The 21,125-nt window shown below is 38.2% G+C and overlaps 1 protein-coding gene across 1 annotated transcript in view; it reads right to left on the bottom strand.

Annotated features, from left to right (window-relative positions):
- Positions 1-6,132: 6,132 nt before the first annotated feature.
- Positions 6,133-21,125, bottom strand: part of LOC124154540 — a 53,173-nt gene continuing 38,180 nt past the window's right edge. Inside the window, exons 9-15 of the mRNA XM_046528341.1 lie at positions 19,676-19,787; positions 14,774-15,079; positions 12,878-13,081; positions 12,327-12,470; positions 9,051-9,205; positions 7,098-7,332; positions 6,133-6,650 (exon numbers count right to left, since the gene is read on the bottom strand). Coding sequence (XP_046384297.1) covers positions 6,484-6,650; positions 7,098-7,332; positions 9,051-9,205; positions 12,327-12,470; positions 12,878-13,081; positions 14,774-15,079; positions 19,676-19,787 — 1,323 coding nt within the window. The 3' untranslated portion in view covers positions 6,133-6,483. The remainder of the gene's footprint in view (positions 6,651-7,097; positions 7,333-9,050; positions 9,206-12,326; positions 12,471-12,877; positions 13,082-14,773; positions 15,080-19,675; positions 19,788-21,125) is intronic.

The following is a 21,125-nucleotide window of genomic DNA, read 5'->3' as shown; positions in this document are numbered from 1 at the left end:
ACACCGAAAGGGTCTCATAAAAACGAATTTTTTAACACGCTTATTATAGGGTCAATTGACGGTGCATCGGCTATCTCTCGTAATAGCGGGGGTGTCGCTATAGCCCGTACTCGCTTTAATGAGGTTCCACTGTACATATCAATCAATCTAAATTAATGATGAAAAGTTTAAAATTCCACGAAACTGTCTGTTTAAGGTAACATGATTTTAGGAATGCCAGTTTTGTAAGACTTACCAAATGAGGTCAATGCCTTATTTTTCTTAGAAGCACACGACTTATTTTATTAAACTGCTATCACAAAGACAAATAATGATTAACCTATAAAAGCAATACCTAGCAACCTAACAACCAAACAAGTTTTGGTTGTTAAGTTGCTAGGGAACCATGTGAACCGTATCCTGCAATCGTAGTATACATCGTGCTTATTCATGGCCCATATCGAACTTCCATCGGTTAAGTTAGACTCGAAACAGACAGATTTTATAAGTCTACAATTTTTCATTTGCCCTCAGGGATATATATACTAACAAGTCACATTAAAGAAGCCTCCGCTTCTTGGAACCGTTTATGTCGAATACCATGCTGAAAACACCGGAAAATTAGCAGAACATTACTTAAAAAAGGGTGATACATAATTTTCAAAAATTATCTTATGTAGAATTCCTTACATAATTATCAATTGCCAACATAAGTTATGGTGACACTGACACGCCTGCTGGATGGAAACCCGAAAGGTATGCGACCCGCACAACATTCTTATAGAATTCTAAGAAATGCAGAGTTCTTATAAGAACTTCTGTGAGACTTATAGAATCCTATAAGAACTTGTGTAAGACTTATAGAATCCTATAAGTCTTACAGAATTCTTATGAGAATTTCTGTAAGACTTATAAGAATTTTCCAATAGGGTTTTATGAAAACACTGGGTGGCAAATGCACCTGTAAGTATAACATTTTGAGACTGTAGGTGGAAATGCTTTGCTATTACTGTTTTTCAACTCTACCGATTTTGCCACACTTGTGAAGAAATTATGTAACACATAAGTATAATAAAATGACCCATTATTAATTCTTTCTGCTCTTTTGATTGGATTTTAACCACAATGCAAGTGTCACTGTGGCTCTCAGATAACAAGGTTGCACTATACATGATTATCGTTGTTTATGGTGTCTGGCGTTATAAAGTAGATATCTTATATAACTATAGTTTCAGTTAAATGGGTGGTGTTTGCACCTCCTAGCCACTGCTGTAGTCCATTACCCTGTGAACTGTATCTCTAGAAATCATTGTGATCTTAAATAATTCTTTCACATGCATGATCTACCCACCACAAAACCTTAATTGTACCATTTTGTGAAACCTTTGTCCATGGTATGTATTTGCTCAGCAAATGCAGTATTTTCTATGGGATTCATTTTTTTTGTAAACCACTCAACACCTGACAATCGATTTCATAGGGCTTTCGCTAAAAATTTCTGTCCAACTTTGCAAGTGTTTTAGTAGTTTATGAGAAACTTATTTAAATTTTAATTGATTTAACTTGAATTAAAAATATTTATTGTGTTGGTTATTATCTTTGATGCTCTTGTACATTGTGAACTGATTTTATTAATTATTGAGTAGCTGCATGGAAAATGTTTTTGAAAAAAGCATGATGAAATTTTATAGTAAGAAGGCTGTTAACAATACATATAGTTCTCCATGGCACATATGTTAATAGATGCTCAAAGAACAAGCATGCTCTCATGGACTCAGGGGTTACTCACAAATATGAGTAACTTTTATGCCACCTTGTTATGAGCCATGGAAAAGCAAAAAGAATGTAAGAGGTAGTTCTAGCTCACTGGTCTCTCAAAAATGAGCCATCAACTTGAAGAGGAGGTGTGTAAAGTAATATCCATATCAGTGGCGCAAAAAGGAATATGTTCTGGGGAGGGATTGAGGGATTGGGGAGGCAACCCCCTCCCCAGGCAATGGGGGCTCCAGGGGTTAGTCACCAGTCGGAATTAAGTGACTCGTCTCGCTGCCAATATATATTAACACGTTGCGTACGGATGGCGAGAATTCTCGTCATTTTTTTCCCAAAAGTTCCGGACGGATGACAAAGATTCTCGTCATTTAGGCGCATCAACCTAAACAATTTTAAAGCGTACAGTACGTATTTGTTAGTACGTTTTCAGTTGTTGTTCGTTATTCATAATGAATTGATGCATCATAATGTTTGATTGGGTAAAGTTTTATTCTAAACATTAGCTTTTTAACCACGTTTAAACCAAAGGCATTACGCCCTAATCAACACCTCCACCCAGAATCGGCTTTCCTAGGAATTTCAATACCCCGGTACGCAACGTGTTAATACATGATCTTTAACTTTAAACAGATGCAATTATTATGTGTCAAAACTATAGACACTAGTTTTTAATATTTTTTGTTTATTCCTCTGAGGCTTTTTGGGGGATCTATCCCCTCATCCCCCATTGTTACGCCACTGATCCATTTAATACAATGATTTCTTTAATTATTTAATTAGTTCCCCTTCAGAAATACTTTATCTTCAGTTTTGAAACATTCGTATTTAATCTATTTTTTATTTAAAATTTTTATAATTGAGATCATTAAAAAAGTATCAGTTGATTCACCTCTTGTGAAAAAGATAGACACCGATATGTGATGAATTCCTTCCAGGAAGCTGCACACATTGACTGCAGTTGACCTAAATTGACTTTTCTCATTTTCCCAAGTATTTTTGGGAGTCACTGCCTGAAGTGTTCTCACATTGTTTCTCTTGCCGTTGAGTTGGCAATTTTTAGTGCATTTGATCAGAGTCCAAGAGTTTGAGATGCTGTTTGATAGAGCACATGTAATGTTTTCTAATTGTGTCTGGGAAGGGAGCTATTGCAAGTTGCTTGGAAAGGATAGTGATACCACTAATACTGTATGCTATTAGTCTAAAAAAGTGTATCTAACCTAAATTCTACCATTTTCATGTTTAGAGTAACGATGATATTTTTCAGTAGATACAATAGAGTTTTGACTTTGTTTGTAGATATAAATGGTGGTGTCTTGCCTACATTTATTAGATCGATTCATTTATGAAAATGACTGATTTGATTAGGTGTTACATCACGTAAAAAATTTATGAAAGACCAATTTTAATGCTGTTGTCATCCTCAGATGTCTTGTCTGATCTAATGTTCTGAAGATGACATCTATGTTGACACTGGTCAGCTATTAATTAATTATGCAAAATCACATACTAGTTAAATTAGCCTTTTTCATAATTTCTCGGCAGATTTTACTATTAATTCATTATTGTTTCAGTGTCTTTTAAGTAGGCATTTACTGTACATGTTGCGTGGGAGGTGGGAGGAATGACAGGTTGTGGGTAAAATGTACTGCAAAGGCTTTATTTCAATACTCGTTTGTAAATATAGATTTTAAGCATTTCCACATGATGGCCAAGCAGTTGTCAATTTTCTCTTTCTTTATGGATAACAAGTGCCGCTTGGATTGGGGTCCATGACTACTGCAGCCCATTATGTTGCCGTGTTACTCAACCAACCTGTTTCCTGTATAGGATGTGGTATTACTTTGCTCAAATAATCTTTTTTTCAGGCAGTAATAAAATTTTGACATTTCGTAAAACATATATCGATTGGAACTGTAGCAGTCCATATTTATGGTAAAAATGGTTGTTTCAGGTAGCTCCCTGGTCTTGCGGGGTTTGTCACTGATGCTTCCTGTCAGCTGCTGGAGGCCTCTTGGTTCATACTGCTTATGGCCTCTGTTTTTTTTTTTTATAAAAAGGGTAACATTTACTTTCATTTAATATTCATAAAAAGGGTAACCAAGCCAAACAGTCGCAGTGATGGGGGTGGGGGGATAAAAACCTCCCACAGAGCTCAGAAAGATTTTTAAGTTTAATCCATTTCACATAATTGGATTAATATTGCCTATAAAATAGTGTGAATATTAATAAAATAAACTTCAGAAGGCCGTAAAACTCACCATTTTGAACCATTTATCTTCAATAAAAAATTTTCTGTGGAAGGACCCCCCACACCTCTCTATAACCTGGCGGGTATTCCACACCCTCAGACATCCCAGTGTTTTGTGCCTAAAACCCCCCTTAATTCCTTAGCTGCACCCCTGAATGGTAGCACCAGGAAAACTATAGTAAATATCACTGTTGTCTTAGCAACTGGTAAAAATGGTTCCTTTGGGTAGTTTTGTGTCCTTTTGGGTTTGTCATTGAGTTTCCCTTCTGCTGCTGCAGGTTTCTTCATGATGGAATTGTTAATTCTGAACATTTGCCAGGTTTACATGTGAGTTCAGATGGGTGGGGTGAAGCTTGAAAGGGAGAGGTGCTATTCTCGTAGAAAATTATAGTTTTCAAAACTGAAAGCCATGTATCAGCAATGTAGTCTGGGTTTTATATAGGTAATTTGCTTTTTTAGTGTTCTGGAATCACTATACATATTGTTATGAGTTTATGATTAAATTTCTAGGTGATTAAGATCCTTATTCAAGATGGTGAAAGGTTTAGATGAGTACTAGCTAGCTTTGCTTTGATAAAATCAATTCAAGTTAAGTCAAATCAATTTATCAGATTATACGGCCTTTTTTGTCACTTGGCCAGTTCTTACAATTTCTGTTAAACCCTATGATGCATCACCATATTTACCTCCGTTGAAACTCTATGCTGCAATACTGCATCTCCCTCCATTGAGATAATGATTGACAAAATAGTAAAATTGCACGATTTTGCTAATGCCAACATTTAAAGTGCTCTGATTGGCCCGAAAATTGGTTTCTTGGTGCATCACGCAGTCTAGATTTGAAAAATCGTTTTTTTTATGTCTCCAAAAAGTAGAGGCAAAGAGAAATGAGTTGGAAACACTGTTATAGGTACAAAATTGAGTGTTTTGGCAATTTTTCCTAGTGTTTCAGATAATTTTAGAGGGGGTTGATTTTATTGCTTTTGGTCATATCTCGTCTTATTCACCCCAAGCATTTGTATGAATCAATAAGTCATTGGTCAGGAATGGATTTTATGGTGTAGTGTTTGATTCTCACTTCATAAGTTGTGGATATTGTTCTCAACCTGAACTCTTTTGCCAATGATTAAATGATGATGATGTGGTAAGGGTGCTAAGGGACTCGGAAGTAACCTTTAATTCAACAGTTTCAATTGGAATCCCTTCATACATGATGGTTTTTTTCTATTTTTCCAATCTTGCGAGATTTGTCTCTATATTTGTGGAAGGCTCATGCTTGGTGGATGGCCCAGGGCCTGAACCCCCCCTTTGATCCGGCTCTGAGATGAAGACTAACACGTCATGAACATGCATATATGTACCTTCGGGGTGCTCACATCCTCTTCATAGTCTTACCAAGTAATTGAGCCTTGGTATAGCTTCCTTACAGGAAAGGCATCAGTTATCAGTATACTTCCTCATAGCTTGTAAAGAATCACTCGTTACGACAATTTTCACACTATACATGTATTCTCTACTGATGATTTTTATCTGAACTTTGGAATCCAGGTTGCTGGTAGGTTTTGATTTCCACTTGCAAAACTTTTCTCTTACTTTGAGTGTGTGGTACTAGTTTGCTTTGAGGCACATGTTGCGCGTCCGCTGCAAGTTTGTGTTAGATTGACCCAATTCACAACTCCCATATGTATTTACCTAGGAACCTCACCTATGCAATTGTTAGTACATATTTATTTTGAGTTGACAAAATAGAAGACAGAAAGATAAATTCTGTACAATAGGCAATACATAATTGTTTATTGCCAATTTTTTATGTATATAAAACATTTTTATGTAAATCAAACGTTTTCAACATTAATGATATCATTGTCCTCTATTAGCTCTTTACATGCTGTCTTATTTAAAACATTTTATCATTGAACATTCAATTGGCAGTTTCAAAAATTGCATTTTTATAATTTTAGGTATTTTTTTCATAAATATTACATATAAATGCAGATTTGATTATTAATATTTTAAAGTGCTAGCTGATGAAATGAAATAGGTAACTCTCCTAAACACCACCATCATTTAAATGTTAAAAATGCTATCCATTTATCTTCATTTTTGGCTGTAAAATAAATCATGCTTGCTCATGATTTTAATGTACTTTAATATAAAAATAAGAATGGAATACATTCACCATCATAAATACAGTCAAAAATTGTCATTTATTAGTCATTATGATGCTAAGACTGTTAAGCTGTCCATCAGATTAGCTTTCAAAGAGACTTTAAAGAATTAGAGTTGAAACTCTCTCAAAAGGCATCCCTTTGTATTTCAAAATATGTGTTGGCATTTTGTATTTCCAGCCTCATTACACTTCCAAACTGTTTTTTAAGGGATAATGACTGTCTTTTCACTTACCCTTGGAGATAAGGGAGTTTGTTTTCTTGAAGAAACTGAAGAACGAAATTTATTTGATTTATCATTAGATCCGCACTTTCTCACTCAGAAAAAAAAATTTTATTCACTACCCCAATTGATGAAAATAAAACAATCCATAATGCGATTGAAAGTCCTGATGCCTTCAGTCCGTTTGCTCCGCTGGCACAGGTGAGACCAGAATGTGTCACTGAGAACCTGACCATTTCTGGATGGCGGCAGGTATCATCTGTAAAAAAACAGGTAATAAGCCCTCTGTCAAAGTTTATTTTGTACCAATGGTGAAAATAAACCAATCACAATGGGTATTCTAACCCTTCAGCCCCTCAGTCCACTGCTTCAGAGGCTAAAATTTTTTCAAACATCAGAAGAATCATGATTTCTTAAATTATTTGATTATGTCTCCACATTTAGCTCTATTGTAGCTATCAGTTGACCCTTCTACACTAGTATTAGCAGGCTGACAGGATAAATTACCAGAGGAAAAAAAATTCCATTTTTTCAAGTTGAGGGTATGAAGAGGTATCTATCAGTTTTTACTGGAATTTGTTAATGAAATAGTCTATGAATCAATTGCCAGAAAAATGATAACATTACATTTCAGTACCTACTGCTGCAATACATTGCAGCCAGCTTCCATAATAAAAACTAAGAGCTTATGGTGTTCGGAACTTACCTGTGCATCTTTTGTTTGTAGAAGTTGCAGCAACAGAGAAATACATTGGTGCGCAGGATTTGATAAGGCTGGAACCTGAGCAAGGTTGGCTCTCTGTAAACTCTACTGTTTCAGTACTTGTAATACCTTTACATTTAATTGTTGATGACGATGAAGATGAGGTTGAGTTATTTCCTGTAAGAACTTGTTTTCTTGAATAGCACACACTCATTGTGCCATCTCCTTTACCTTGGAACTGCAGATAAAAATAATAGATTTAATGCTGTGATCAGAAAATTGATAAAGTTGTAGAATTTCTACTATTTTTTATAACTATGAATAAAAAAAATTATATCTTCTACATATATTAAAATGTCCAACCAGTCTATCTTTAAAATCAGACCTGGAAAATAATTTTTTGTTCTGAAACTTGTGGGCACAAGAACTAACTGGGGAATTTGTTGCAGTTGCATAAGGGTGCTAATTGCAGGGTGCCTTGGATAGCACAAAGTAATGCTACACCTATGAACACCATTGAGCACATGGTACAATCTGAACAATTACTGCCCAACTTGTTGTTATAGGTACATATTTCACAGTGAAGAATGTGCAACACTGTGAAGTCTTGAAATGGGTGCCTTGATGACCAAGGCAGCCATGAATGACATGGTTTGATGTATCCCAAGTCTTGTGTGAAGGTCCATTGTTATTTGCTAATTCATTACCCCACCCAAGGGACAGCAGCTGTGGTAAAGCTTAAGGTTGATCCAACGGGCTGTGAGCACCCTAAATGATTTCAATTAAACCTTAATTATGCATATAAGCTTACACTACCTAGTCCATATTCCCCTTATCAATGCTCCACTTGCAGTAACATGAATATACTTAGGAAAGAGGATAGGTTTAAATAGGATGGATACTTAGAATGGAGAACGAGAAAAGACTGGAGTACTTTGAGATGTAGGTATGGCGAAGAATGGAGAGGGTGAAGTGGATGGAGAGTAGGAGGAACGATGAAGTGCTGGATATTGTGAGTGAGGAGAGGCAGCATCCAGAGGAGACAGTGGCGGATACATACGGGGGGGCACGTGCCCCCTAACGGGACTGCCCATATTATCTAACACCGCAGGACCACAATTGAAACTTTTTTATATCATAAGATATCAATGTCTTGTATAGGTGTATTATCAGTTTAAATAAAACTTTCTTAAACTCTTCATGTGACTTGATTATTTTTCATTACGATTAAAGTGTAGTTAGCACAAGACATCTTTTGCAACCTCCCCTTGATTTTTTCTGTATCCACTACTGAGAGGAGATAATGAGGAGACAGAAGGTTTGGATGGAGAGAGTAAAAAGCAGGGAGAGGATGTAGAAAACAGTGTTCGAGGGTAGAATGTTGGGAAAACAAGGGAGAGGAAGGGAATTAGATTTTTAGATGTAATGAAAGGGCAAGTAGGCCTTATTGTGACTTGAAGAGGGAAGTCCATGAAGGGAGGGGAGACTGGCAGAATACTTCTTATAACTCCATGGAAACCTACCTTAATCAGTAGAAAACCTTAATAATAATGTATTTGTGGCTCTTCCAAGGCATTCTGTATTATACATATATATATATATATATATGTATAGTCTGGCACTGAGAAACAGCAGAGACTGAGAATACCCTGACAGAGGCGGATCCAGGATTTCTTTCTGGGTACTTTATGAGTACTTTTTGGAGTGATTCATTTGGTCAATGAGTAGGTCTGCCTGAATTAGTGCATGAACTAAAGAGAACTAATGACACCACTAACTCATGAAAAGAGGGTGGTAATATTTTTTTTAACTTATGAGAAAGTGGCTGAATGGCCAAGATTTTTTTCTTGTAGATCATCTTCCTTTCCCTACAATCTGATGAAATTGGATTCTCATTGGTGAATTACAAAAAATTTAGGAAATCATATATTTATTAATGCAGAATGCTTTACTTACTTTCAGAGAAGTTTTATCACTTGTGAAAAAGTAGTTAGGTTGAAGTTTGAAGAACAAGGCTCCCACCATTGGGTCAGCATATTGGACACTACTGCCGCTGCTGCCATCCAACTCCCATCTATAATTACATGCTGGGTTGATAATGCGACGTGGAACTGTAAAAAATAAAGGTCCATGTAGCAGAAAGTACCTAACCTTGGGTTGATATCTATGGACATCTGGTCCATCGGAAGTGGTGAAAGACCTGAGGTTGGTAGAGGTTTACACTATGGTAAAGTGGTAATGTCTTGTATGGTATGAGCCATCAAATATGTATGTGTATACATAGCCATCCAGTGCCAGCTTGCTCATTTAATCTGTATCCCCCTCCTGGGACTAAAAATACAACAGTCCATCTAATAATGGTTTTCAATAAAAAATATCAGGCGCTAATGGAAATACTTTTTGTGAGAGGCAGTTGTGGGGACTTGTATATGGGCAGTGCGTAGGGTTGGGAATAGTGCCCTGCAAGCAAATGCATAACTCAAACTCTCTCTGCTAAGACCCATGGCTGTCTGAATTTGTGTTTGGAGCCATTCGAATAAACCCTTTTGCTTGCACAAAAGTGGCCATTTTCACTCCTAGAAAGCTCAAGCCTGATTTTTGAAATTTTCAGGTTTTTGAAAATATTTTTTGCAAATTTACTTCTTGAAATAGAATGATGAAATTTTGACTTAATCTTCAGTACATATTACTGTTTAAATAATAAAAAAATTGAATTTTGAAATACCTAAATATTAGTGAATTTTTGAAAATTTGGTTCGCATTTATAGCTGGCGTTTGGCTCCCCACATTAACCACCTCATAATTCTCCTTTTTGTTAGAAAGAGGAGCAATAAGGGGTTTTCCCCAAGGAAAATTCTATCCTCCCTAGGGACTGCTTGGCAGTCACAGCTGCCTCTGTTTTCCGGCATTCTGTCTCAGAGACCTTGGGAAATATTTAAAAAATACAGTAGGGAACATTTGTGTCATGCACTCTCTCTCTTGATTTCTTGCACACTTTCGCAGAGGCAGCTCCAGATAGTTTATTTTTGCAACAGCTTGCACGCCTCTTAGAGGTTGTACCCCCAAGGAAACAGAGAGTCCAGAAAAGTATGAACTTTGCTGCAGCATATTAACACATTAAGGTCTGGATGTTTTTTTATACCATACCCCAGTGGCTGGGTCAGGCTGTTTTTTTTTGTATGCAACTTTAATTTGGTTTACATCTGAATAACTTTTTACAATATCTCTTACAAATTTTTAGTGTTTTAAGATAAAACCTAATGTCATAAAATGAATAAATAATTTTTAATGCATACCTAAAATTAATAATTTTGCATTGCATGTGGCATATAAAGGCAGTGTGTAGAAAACACGAGTTATCTCGTCATTCGTCCGTAACAGTTGGCTCGCGAAACATATGCGAGTATACTCGTGATCCGTCCGCAATGTGTTAATACTTATAATAATAGCTCTGGATTCAGGGGCGGATATAGCATCAAATTTGGGGGTGAGGTGATCATGACATGGGTCGGGGTGGTACGTAATACCCCTGGCAGAGGGACGTTCTACTGTGTAAATTTTTTAAAAATACCATTATTTTTAGACAATTTTTAACCTAAAATTTCATTTTTGTTCTTTACAACAGATGAAAATGAACAATTTTAGACATTTAAGGATGCATAAAACTATAAAACTAACAAAAATTGAGCATTTTCGTTAAAATTTGGGGGGTCATGACCCCTGTCAACCCCCCCTTTAAATCCACCCCTTGCTACATCAGTCAAACCTTCAAAAATGGAAAACATTGCAAAAATGTTAAGGCATTAGCACTGGAATGGGGTTCACCTTTGGGTGGCTTCTTGGAATACCGTGCATTGCTTTCCTTGATTGGCCATGAACGCCTAACATGTAAATGTGGAATATTTCAATCTCGCCAAAAGAATGGCAGTGAAATTCGCATTTATTGCCAAGGGAAAAAATTCACCTGGACTGGGGAATTTCTAGCATTGTCAACCTCGGTAAAATTGCCATGAAAATTTAGGAACGTGGTGATTAAAAAAATTATTATAGCGGTAATCCGTAGATGAAGTCTTCGTGCAACTGAACAAGCTTCGGTAGTTAGTCCGGAAAAATAAAAAATTCCAAGCCAGACTCTGGTTGATTTGTACCCTAAATTTATCGCTGTTTGTTTAAGCGATTGTCCTATTCACCAACTCGTTTACTCCTTAACATCTCTGCCTGCTGGGTCCATAACCTTATAAAAAAATTATTATAGCGGTAATCCGTAGACAAAGTCTTCGCTCGACTTAACAATAAGCTTTGGCAGTGAGTCCGCAAAAATAAAAAATCAGGTTCCACTATCTTATTTCGGTTTTTTATTCTCAACCATTAGTAAAAGTAACTCACAACAAAGTAAGTCAGCAAACCCTTGACTACCAAAGTAAATTGCAATTTTTCCGTTGATAAAAAACGGCATAGTCCGCGAAGATACGAAATTATGTATTCACAGAAATCTTAACACATGGAGAGCACAGTGGTCTGCGCATTGATATGGAGAGCCAAAGGCCAATGGTTGGATTCCTGGTCGAGGGGAATTTATTCCCAATTGCATCTTCTGATTTAATGTCAATTATTGGTCACATTAACCTGACAAGTGGAATTCTTAACTTCCCACATTTCAGGCCATGAATGTACATATAAGAGGGTGAGTCTGTTGGGATTGAAAATTAAAAATCTGACCTAGTATAATATTTTTGAAACGTCTTTCCTACGTTATCACTCACTCAGTGCTTCAACCTAAAGATTTTTTAGTGAGGAGAGGGTAGAGCTCACCCAATACCAACCCACGGGCATGTGAGTTTCTCCTATTTTGGTAAGGGGGGCCATTTTTCCCTTGACCAGCATGCACTCTGGGCATAGCTCCCCACCCATGTGTTCTAAATAGTCAATATGTGGCTATTGCCGCCACATATACAAAAATAGGGAAAAATGTTTGTAACTCGGCAAACTATAATAGGAATGACCAGTGGTAGATTTAGATTTTCAACCAGGTTTAAATTTACACAGTTTGAACATGTCTGGAAGCTTCACCGGCAATTATATGAATATGAAAATGATACATTATAACTACATTACGTATATTTACACGTGCATTTACATTGAACAGTGAAAAACCTAAATTATCCTAACATGGTATACATGTACTAAAATATTCATGGATTAGTATGGTTGCAATTGTGGGTGTATACTCACGCTGAAGGAGGCGCTTTATCAGTGGATCCAAAGCATTTTCATAGTCGGGCGAAGCATTTATTTGAAATATATCTTTGTCCTTATCAGCCACAAAGTCAGTGAATGTATCTCTTGCGCTTGGTCCCATGAAGAGCAGTGTTGTATCTGGAAACCAGCCCAACAAGGATTAAGTGTTTGCTTAACCAAGTTTTAGATAACTAACTTACTCCAACACTTGAGATTGGTTGAAGAGCAATGGAAATTGAACTACTGAGTTTTAGCAGTGGACATTCATATCGTACAAAATTAAAGCAAAAACATTATTTTATTTGCTCTACATAATATAGTTGTAGATTAGAAATTTTGATCCACAAATTTTAATCTCATATTCAAGAAAATGGAGTGGCTAAAGTGAGAAAAAAACCTAATGGCCATCCTGTGAAATAATTTGTGATATCTGGACTCTGAATTTTTGTTTCATTCATTACAGTATTTCCATTTCACTGTTCCTACAATTTTAAAAGAAAATTTTATTGCTACATGCGTATTCATATAATTTATTGTGTCCAAACCTGGAGCTTTTGTGTTCAAACGGTTTACCAAGCTCTTGGCCTGGCTACGTTCCGAATCTCCCATTGTGAAAGACATCGATGGCATGAAGAGCACCACCTGTGGCCTTCCAGTGGTTATCTTATTTTGGCGGTCATTTTGCATCGACCATGCGTACATGGACCGAAGGCGAGTCAGCATTCGTACCATATCTAGTCCTGTGGGCACTGCAAATGGAAAAACGTCTCAAGTCAGGTTTCAGAAATTTTGTGAAAAGCTTGGTGAAGTTAGTGAATTTTAGCTGGATATATGAGTGGCTTCTTTGTAGATTTTATCAATTTTGTTTGACATATTAAAAAGCCAATTCAATGAATCCAGCAGGTTAGGAATGGAATGGAATTCTATGGAATTAATCACTCATGAAGGACTGGTTACATTGTACATGGACTCGTTCAAGTTGATGTCTGAATCCATGAATGAATTTGGTGGACTAAAATGGAAAATGCACAATTTCATGAACCAAATTAAAATAAGTTCAATTTCCTGTACATGCATTTGCACAAGTTGGGTGGTTACACGGTGCAATTTTGTATTCATACATGTGTTCATATATTTAGACATTAACTCACATGGGTTAATGTACCATGTAATCAGTCCTCAACAACAGTTGTACTCATGGCACCCCATGAAAGTATTGCAGTTCAGTGCAATACATGTTGCAGACTGTACGTGTTCTTTTTTTATAGGGAAAAATAATTCATATATTTCACACAGTTTGATTCATGTCCATTTTTGGAAGATCATTTAATATTCTAATTTTTTGTTCGAATGAGAACCCCTATGAAAAAATTGTATAAACCTGTTAGAACGTAGGTTTCCGCGGCGATGGTTTGATCTCTGCATTTCTTCCATGTCAGCTTGTTTGTGGACAACAGTTTCGCTGGCTATCCTGCCAGCAAAACTGTTGTCCACAAACCAGCTGACGCAGAAGAAAACCCTGAAGAAATAGTATTAACCTGTTTCAAATTTTTATACATTCTTATGCATTGCCTGGGCAATGTATAAGAATGTATAAATGGCAATGTATAAGAATCTATAAAAATTTGAAACAGGTTAATACTATTTTTTCATCGGGGAATGAATTCAACTATTTGGAATTTATGTTTGGGTGAATCAGAAAATTCTATATTTTAACTGGATTTAGCCCATTGAATAAAAGATGTGGAATCAACTAAAAATAAGTCAACCGTTTCCCCTCGCCTCATTTCCTTTTATGGGGATGGGGATGAAAATCTAATAATCCAGTATTATGTTGGCATTCCTATTCGACTATGTCAAATTATGGTCTTTGTGTAAATATAAATTCTGTCTTTTTTATCATGATTGAGTCTGTTTAACCTCAAATTAACTCATTAGAGCATGATTGATGATTTAAAATTTACTTATTTATCCACCATAGCTGATCCCTTAAAATGTCTCATACATCGTATGTTAGTTTCATCCTCGACAAATGATGCATGGAATATGAATTTTGCACTACTTGCGGCAAGCAGGCCCCCCCGAGCTGTGACGCAGCTCTTCATCTAGGTTTCCAAGGGTCCCCTACCCACGTACTCTAAATAATCAATACGTGGTTAAACAATAAAAAATACAGCAGAAGGAAAAAAAATTCCATCTAGGAAAACTGTAGGTATTAGAAATGTCTATAAATAATTTTTTTTTGCATTGTTGGATTTTCAAACCCCCTTCCAATAAAAGGTCACCATGTGATCTCATTTGTTCTGGGTCTTAATTTGAATCAGTTTGACAACTTTTTTCAATGGGCCAAGCTTCCATATTTCAATCAATTTTACCTATCCATCTTACTGTAAATATTACTGTAAATATTACATAATAAAAATTGAGTAGTTATACTTTACATTTGGTATAGTTATCATAGGTGAAATTGGCATAAATGTCCAAAAAGGAAGTGGAGCCATTCACTATTGCTGGAAGGGTTGCATCTTTTCCCGAGAGAATTGTAATCTTGGAGCCTCCGCCACCGGCAGCTCCAGAGGAATCTCCATATTCTCCCAGATCTATTTCTTTTGCTAAGACTTGGATGATGTTGCTGATATCACTGAAAGTCCAGGCAGTATCCACTATTATCACTATATCAACCAAAGGAGTTGTTTGTGTGCCTGTCTGAGAGTCAGGTGGGCATGGGGCATCCGCCAATCCACTAGCTGTTGAAAAATAGAATGATACTTAAGGTCACATCAGATAGTGATGAATCCTAGAAATTGGCTATCATAACATTAACCTAGTCATTTCTATATGTATTACTCGCACGCTCCGCGCGCTCGTTAAGGGGCTCCGCCCCTTAAAAACCCCGGTTCCGGCTTCGCCGTCTACATTTGTGGTCGCTCGAAGACTTTTAAAGTTCGAATAATCTCACCTCAGCAAGGGGCCGGCTTCGCCGGCCAGGGGGTAGGGAGGCGCCCCACTCATTCCTCGAAACGGCTTCGCCGTTCCTCGCTGGAGGGCGGCTTCGCCGCCCAGGGGTTGAGTGTGAGTTGAGATGGGTGGAGTCTACAGCGGCTGCGCCGCTTGAACGTCAGGGCGGCTTCGCCGCCCGAGGGTTACTGAAGCTCCCCCTCGCCTACGCCAGTCACTCCTCGGAACGGCTTCGCCGTTCATCGTTGTGGGGCGGCTTCGCCGCCTTGGGGTCGAGGAGCCCCCCCGCGGATGCTCCGCTTAGTTCTCATTAATGCTCTTCTCCACCGAGAGGGGTGCCCAGGGGGATTCGGGGGTTTTAATGTGTTATGCATGCGGTCACTAATCGTCCACAGTGATCACGTAGCGATGATTGTAAAGGGTAGTGCAATGCGGAGTAATAGTGGCGACAAGTACCCATAAAAGAAGACTTAATGGCAAGTTTTTCATTTTTTGCGGGGGTTCCAACGGAATACCGGGGGGCTTTATACATGTGTTAAACCAGTGGTCACAAATCGTTCTCATAAATTCCGTGCCGATAAGTCCTAGGGGTCCGGAACAGTGGTCTGACGATTCTTTCACCTGGAGAGGCGATTTATTAGAAATTTTTTGGGAGGTTTCACGGGGTTTTCGGGGGTTTTAATAAGTGGTAGGGGCACCGGTTAAATTGTGACGAAAACTACTCGGAAAGGCGACTTTAAAATTCATTAATTTTTTTTCAGCGATGTTCCAGGAGGTGATCGGGGGTTTCTGGTATTTTTTCCCGTATGGTTTACGGTTGCTCGCCCTCACCAAATATTCCGGATCTAGACCTCAGAGGGGACGGGTAGTGTGGCGTAATGTTTGCGAGAAGTACCCAAATAGGAGACTAAATGACACATTTTACATTTGGGAGGGTTTTAAGGGGGATACCGGGGGTTTAAATGTGCGTACTCCTGGCGGTCACCATCCATTTACATAAATTCCGTGGGGATGAGTCGTTGGGGGCGGTGGAATAGTCACGAAAAATACCCAAAAAGTAGACTTATATGCAACATTGTATTTTTTGGGGGGTTGTATGAGGGTTTACCGGGGGTTTATAGGTTTTTACTGCCAGCGGTCATCTATCGTCCACATCAATTCCGTAGCGATGACTGGTAAAGCTTGGAAAAAGGGCGGAATTGTTACGAAAAGTACCCGAAAAGGCTACTTTTGTGCAAATTTTAATTTTTTAGGGGGTTTCGGGGGGTTTAAAGATGACAATACTATATGGTCACATTCATTTACTGTCATATCTAACAGAAGTGTGCCCTATGACATCTATATTTCGAGAGTGAAACAATAAAAAGCAAACCAGTCCCCGAAAAAAGTGAGTAGTGCCCGCCATTTTTATTTTTTCGCGGTTAAATACATTAAATCATTTATTAAACGTTCATGTTTTCTGAAAGACAATAAATAAGTGTATGTAACTGCAAAGTTTGAAAGAAATCGGTCAGGTTCAAATTGACATAATCTTGTGTTAATCTTTCGGAAATCGTAATTTTCGGTGATTTTCGGAATATTTTAATTTTTTTCTGAGTAACCAAGGACGACGAAAGAAAATTGTTACCTACATTTCGTAGACGATGTTAAAAGCATATATAATAATCGTTTTCGTTATCCTATACCTTAAATTAAGTCGAAGGGAGCGGAAGTTATGAAATTTTAATAGAAAAACGAATTTTTGGACGCCATTTTGGCTGCAATTTTCTTAAAAAGAAATTAACAACATTACGTAGTTACGTGCCCACGTTTATCAGCTTTCAGAAAATGCATTAGCGATCCGTGTGGCACACACCATTCGCGCGCAGTAAAATAAAAACCGAAAGACTGTCCCCGAAAAAAGCCCGATTTCGGCCATTTTGTCGTCCTAGCGACGACACGTGGCGGAAACTTCCGGTTTTCGGATTTTTCCTCCGGATCATTTCGGGTTCCCCGCACGCGTGCCAAATTTCAGCTCTCCAGCACTTCTGGAAGTGGTCGGGAATTTGTATCCATGAGTGAGTCAGTCACCACAAGGGCTGTATATAGATAGGACTCGCACGCTCCGCGCGCTCGTTAAGGGGCTCCGCCCCTTAAAAACCCCAGTTCCGGCTTCGCCGTCTACATTTGTGTTCGCTCGAAGATTTTTTAAGTTCGAATAATCTCACCTCAGCTAGGGGCCGGCTTCGCCGGCCAGGTGGTAGGGAGGCGCCCCACTCATTCCTCGGAACGGCTTCGCCGTTCCTCGCTGAAGGGCGGCTTTGCCGCCCAGGGGTTCAGTGTGTCCTCTCGGGGCTTCCCCGCTTAATACTCGGAACGGCTTCGCCGTTCCTCGTCTAAAGTCGCCATAGCCGCCCAGAGGGCGAAGGCATTTCGGAGCTGTTTCACTGTTTTTCGTTCGAGGGGCGGCTTCGCCGCCCAGAGATGGGCGGAGTCCACAGCTTCTGCGCCGCTTGAACATCGGGGCGGCTTCGCCGCCTTGGGGTTGAGGATTTTTTTGGTGATGTTCCAGGAGGTGATCGGGGGTTTTCTGGTATTTTTCCCGTATGGTTTACGGTGGCTCGCCCTCACCAAATATTCCGGTCCTAGAGCTCAGAGGGGACGGGAAGTGCGGCGTAATGTTTGAGAGAAGTTCCCAAATGGGAGACTTAATGGCACATTTTACATTTGGGGGGTATTTCAGGGGGATTCCGTGGGTTTATGTGTGTATTCCAGGTGGTCACCATCCGTTCAAATAATTTCCGTGGGGATGAATCGTTGAGGGCGGTGGTATACTCACGAAAAGTTCCCAATAAGTAGAGTAATATGCAAAATTTTATTTTTAGGGGGGTGTGTGTGGGTTTACCGGGGGTTTATAGGTTTGTCCTACCAGGGGTCATCAGTCGTCGACATCAATACCGTAGTGATGAGTGGCAAGGCTTGGGATAGTGGCGGAATCGTGACGAAAAATACCCGAAGAGGCTACTTATATGCAAATTTTAATTTTTAGAGGGTTTCGGGGGGTTTAAATATGACGATACCATGTGGTCACATTCATTTGCTGTCATATCTAACAGTAGTGTGCCCTATGAACTCCATATTTCAGGAGTATAACAAAAAAAAGGAAACCAGTCCCCGAAAAAGTGAGTAGTGCCCGCCATTTTTATTTTTTCGCGTTTAAATCCATTAAATCATTTACTAGATGTTTATGTTTTCTGAAAGACAATGCGTAGTTGTATGTAACAACAAAGTTTGAAAGAAATTAGTCGGGTAAAAATTGACAAAACCTTGTGTTAATCTTTTGGAAATCGTAATTTTCGGTGATTTTTGGAATACTTTAATTTTTTTCTGAGTAACCAAGCACGATGAAAGAAAATTGTTACCTACATTTCGTAGACGAAGTGATGAGCATATATAATAATCATTTTCGTTATCCAACACCTTAAATTAAGTCGAGGGGAGGGGAAAGTTTGAAATTATTTTCGAAAAATCAATTTTTGGACGCCATTGTAGCTGTAACTTTCTCAAATGGAAACTAATAAATTTACCTAATTACGTGCCTACGTTCATCAGCTTTCAAAAAATGCATTAACGACTCGTGTGGCACGCACGGTTCGCGCGCAGTAAAATAAAAACCGAAAGACGGTCACCGGAAAAAGCGCGATTTCGGCCATTTTGTCGTCCTAGCGACGACACGTGGCGGAAACTTCCGGTTTTCAGATTTTTCCTCCGGATCATTTCGGAATCCCCGCACGCCTGCCAAATTTCAGCTCTCCAGCACTTCTAGAAGTGGTCGGGAATTTGTATCCATGAGTCAGTCACCACAAGGGCTGTATATAGGTAGGATAACAGTCCAGTAAAAAAAGGGAGCTGTCAGATATATAATGGAAACATTTATGGAGCCTGTTATAGATTATCCTTTCATTACATGGCACTACATCTTGATTATGAATACCCTATCCAGAAAGCTGAAAATTGGGATAAAATTGATGAAGATATTAATTACACAATTTACTTAAAAATTTATATTCCAGTGAAAATTTTCAGGCATATGACTGTTTTTTGATTTCTGAATTTTGTATTAATCACTATGCATACTGGGGTATTATTCTGTGGCAAAGTGAGCATACTATTGCATTGAATTAAGCTAGGCATTAGCGTTTTGACCATATGTAATCACTGTGAATTTTCCTTGGCTCCCCACATGATTGGGCTGAGTAATTTAAATTACAAATGTTATTTAAATGTCAGCACATTCTGCATCATTGAAAGTCGCTGACAAATATTTTTTCATTTTATTATTTAAAATCATTATGTCCAGAGGAAACTCAGTTGGAGTATGGAAAATGAGTTGTCTTCTCACTTACGTATATAAGTAGAAAGCCTCTGAGCTGCAGTTTCTGAAAATTGTTGCAGCAGAGCATCAGTCATTGGATTATGTACTTGAGCTTTAAGGATTACCTTGGCAGCTAACAATGCCTATGTCACCAATCCATTTCACCAGGAATAAGTTGATTCATTCGTGAAAAAAAGGAAAAACATGCATTGGTATTATGAGCTATCTGAGATGGGCAAAATTTGTTTCAATTTTATTTTAGATACAGAATACGAATTGTTCATAAAAATTGCATTAACAATTGAAAAACAGTGCTGTAATTTCAAAATACTTCCTTAACCCTTTTGCACTGGACGTCAGGTATAGCCGATGGGCATTTTCATATGCAGAACACCTGACGTCGGGTATAGCCGTCGCAAACTTTTCTACGCAGACGACCGGATCTCGGGTATAGCCGTTGCGGGGGATGGGAAGCGACCGCAGAGGTAGCTATGATCGGTGGTATTCAGGCCCGGCCCGAGACCCAGCTTAGCGAGACCCTTGTGCCTCCCCTTAGGCAATTAAGCCTGACCCTCCCACTCATTTATGATCCTTCCCACAGCAGGAATTTGTGGTGAAGTGGTTGAAAAGGCAATGGTTTTTGCAAAGAATAATTTGTTGCAAACTCAAATTTTTTACTCATTGCAATGAATTCTTCGTTTTGTTCTGTGCATAGGCAAATTTCAAATGAAATTTTAGTGCTATTTTTAACGAACTTCTCATGTGAATGCCTTAATACCTTGTTCTTCCAGACGGGATGAAAAATATGTAATGGGGAGATGCTGTTGTTTTATTGTCATTATCACTCATGAATGTTACAATCCGAATAACTTCCTACATTACATACCCTATATTTTCTGATTTATTCATTTTCCCACAAGTAATTACTAATATGCCGGTATTCTAAGGTTATGTAACTTGTATATCCAATTCCGTACCTACGCATATGCCCTATTGTTAGCTACTCATTTTGGGTGGAACATTTGCTCAGCTGCCTGACGATGTCTCGGGTAAACTATGCGGAAAAACCAAACCTTCCACTCCCACAATGATATTGCAAGTGCATTCATACAGTCCAGGTGTTGAGCACTAATGACATTTTGCTGAATTTTTCGATGGCCCTCTACGATTCTTCGAAACTCGATCCTTAATATACCATTGAGCTAGTTCTTTCATGAGTTTTCAGGCTTGCATTCCTTTTTCTCTTTAATGAAAAAGAAGGATGGGAAGTATTATATCAAGGTTTATTCAAAGAAGAATTTTGACGCTTAACCTTCTGAAAAATAAAAAGGTCCTAAGTAGATTATTATCAACGCTAGATATCCATTTAAAATTCCACTATGCTTAAAAATATGTAATTTATTATTAAATAAGTGTAAATTCTCAGAAATCATAATCAATAATTATTTATAAAAAACACAGCTAAAATAATAAGTTGACCA

This window comes from Ischnura elegans, chromosome 2, assembly GCF_921293095.1.
Source record: "Ischnura elegans chromosome 2, ioIscEleg1.1, whole genome shotgun sequence".
NCBI classification, from domain to species: domain Eukaryota; kingdom Metazoa; phylum Arthropoda; class Insecta; order Odonata; family Coenagrionidae; genus Ischnura; species Ischnura elegans.
This window is presented reverse-complemented; position numbering and strand designations above follow the sequence as displayed.